The following is a 1,005-nucleotide window of genomic DNA, read 5'->3' as shown; positions in this document are numbered from 1 at the left end:
GACATGGTCGTGGTGTCTCTACACAGCAAATGAAACCCAAACTAAGGCATCCATATAACCAGCTAACTTTTTTTATATAGCACCCCCACCTGCTTGGGGATGACACTACCCACAGTGACATGAACCCTCCCACATCAGGCATTACAGTGTTCCACAAACATATATGGGCAATTCCTCTTCCCGGGCAACTCTAGTTAGTGCTGAGTTAAAAATTAAAAACCAACCACTAACAGTACAGTTACTTTTGTAGCTATCTGGCTCATAACATTTGACGATCTTGTGACTTCAAGGCACAGTTTACTGACCAACCCATTTTTCTTTCCAATTCACCTTCCTGCTTCACAAGGAGCCCTTGTGTGGAGCCTCTTAGGGGACTCATCAGGAGACTGTCACCAGTAGCAAAGTCAAATAACTTGGTCACCCTTGAGTCTGAGCTTTGGTTCCTATCTTTGCTTATAAAGTGGCCATGCCGCAATGAGCAAGAGGGGGTGATTACACCAAGGTAGTCATTCTATTGGAGGAGGAAATGCCATTATCAGGGAGCAGAATGTGTTTCATGAGCCAAAATGGTCCCCTATCAATCACTCCCAACCCATATTGTTTCAAATAATTGTGATCTGTAAGTCTGTACATGTGTTGGGTCTTTCTCAAAAGCAGGACTGGCTTCTGTGTTGTATCATTTTGTGTTTTTACTTGTACAGTTGCTATTCAACAGCATGCCTCACATTCTTCTGAGTAGCATCCCACAACTGAGGAAAAGAGGGAAATGAACAGTTCAGCAATGCTGAAGATCATCAACATAACCAAAATCCCCTGCAACAGAGAGAAACAACGGAGTCATTGTCTTAGGACAGTGATGGATTTTCTGATCACCATGAGGTCATCATGTTATTATCACATACTAAACCTTCACCTCTCAAATTAGTGAAAGATAATGGGACTATAATGAGTACCAGCATAGCATAGCATAGCATAGCATAGCATAGCATAGCATAGCATAGCATA

At 42.3% G+C, this 1,005-nt stretch overlaps 1 protein-coding gene across 1 annotated transcript in view; it reads right to left on the bottom strand.

Annotated features, from left to right (window-relative positions):
• Nucleotides 1-390: 390 nt before the first annotated feature.
• Nucleotides 391-1,005, bottom strand: part of Ms4a5 (membrane spanning 4-domains A5) — an 8,053-nt gene continuing 7,438 nt past the window's right edge. The window contains exon 5 of the mRNA XM_028777471.1: nucleotides 391-813. Coding sequence (XP_028633304.1) covers nucleotides 709-813 — 105 coding nt within the window. The 3' untranslated portion in view covers nucleotides 391-708. The remainder of the gene's footprint in view (nucleotides 814-1,005) is intronic.

The sequence above is a fragment of the Grammomys surdaster genome, unplaced genomic scaffold, assembly GCF_004785775.1.
Source record: "Grammomys surdaster isolate TR1022 unplaced genomic scaffold, NIH_TR_1.0 310, whole genome shotgun sequence".
In the NCBI taxonomy this organism is placed as follows: domain Eukaryota; kingdom Metazoa; phylum Chordata; class Mammalia; order Rodentia; family Muridae; genus Grammomys; species Grammomys surdaster.
This window is presented reverse-complemented; position numbering and strand designations above follow the sequence as displayed.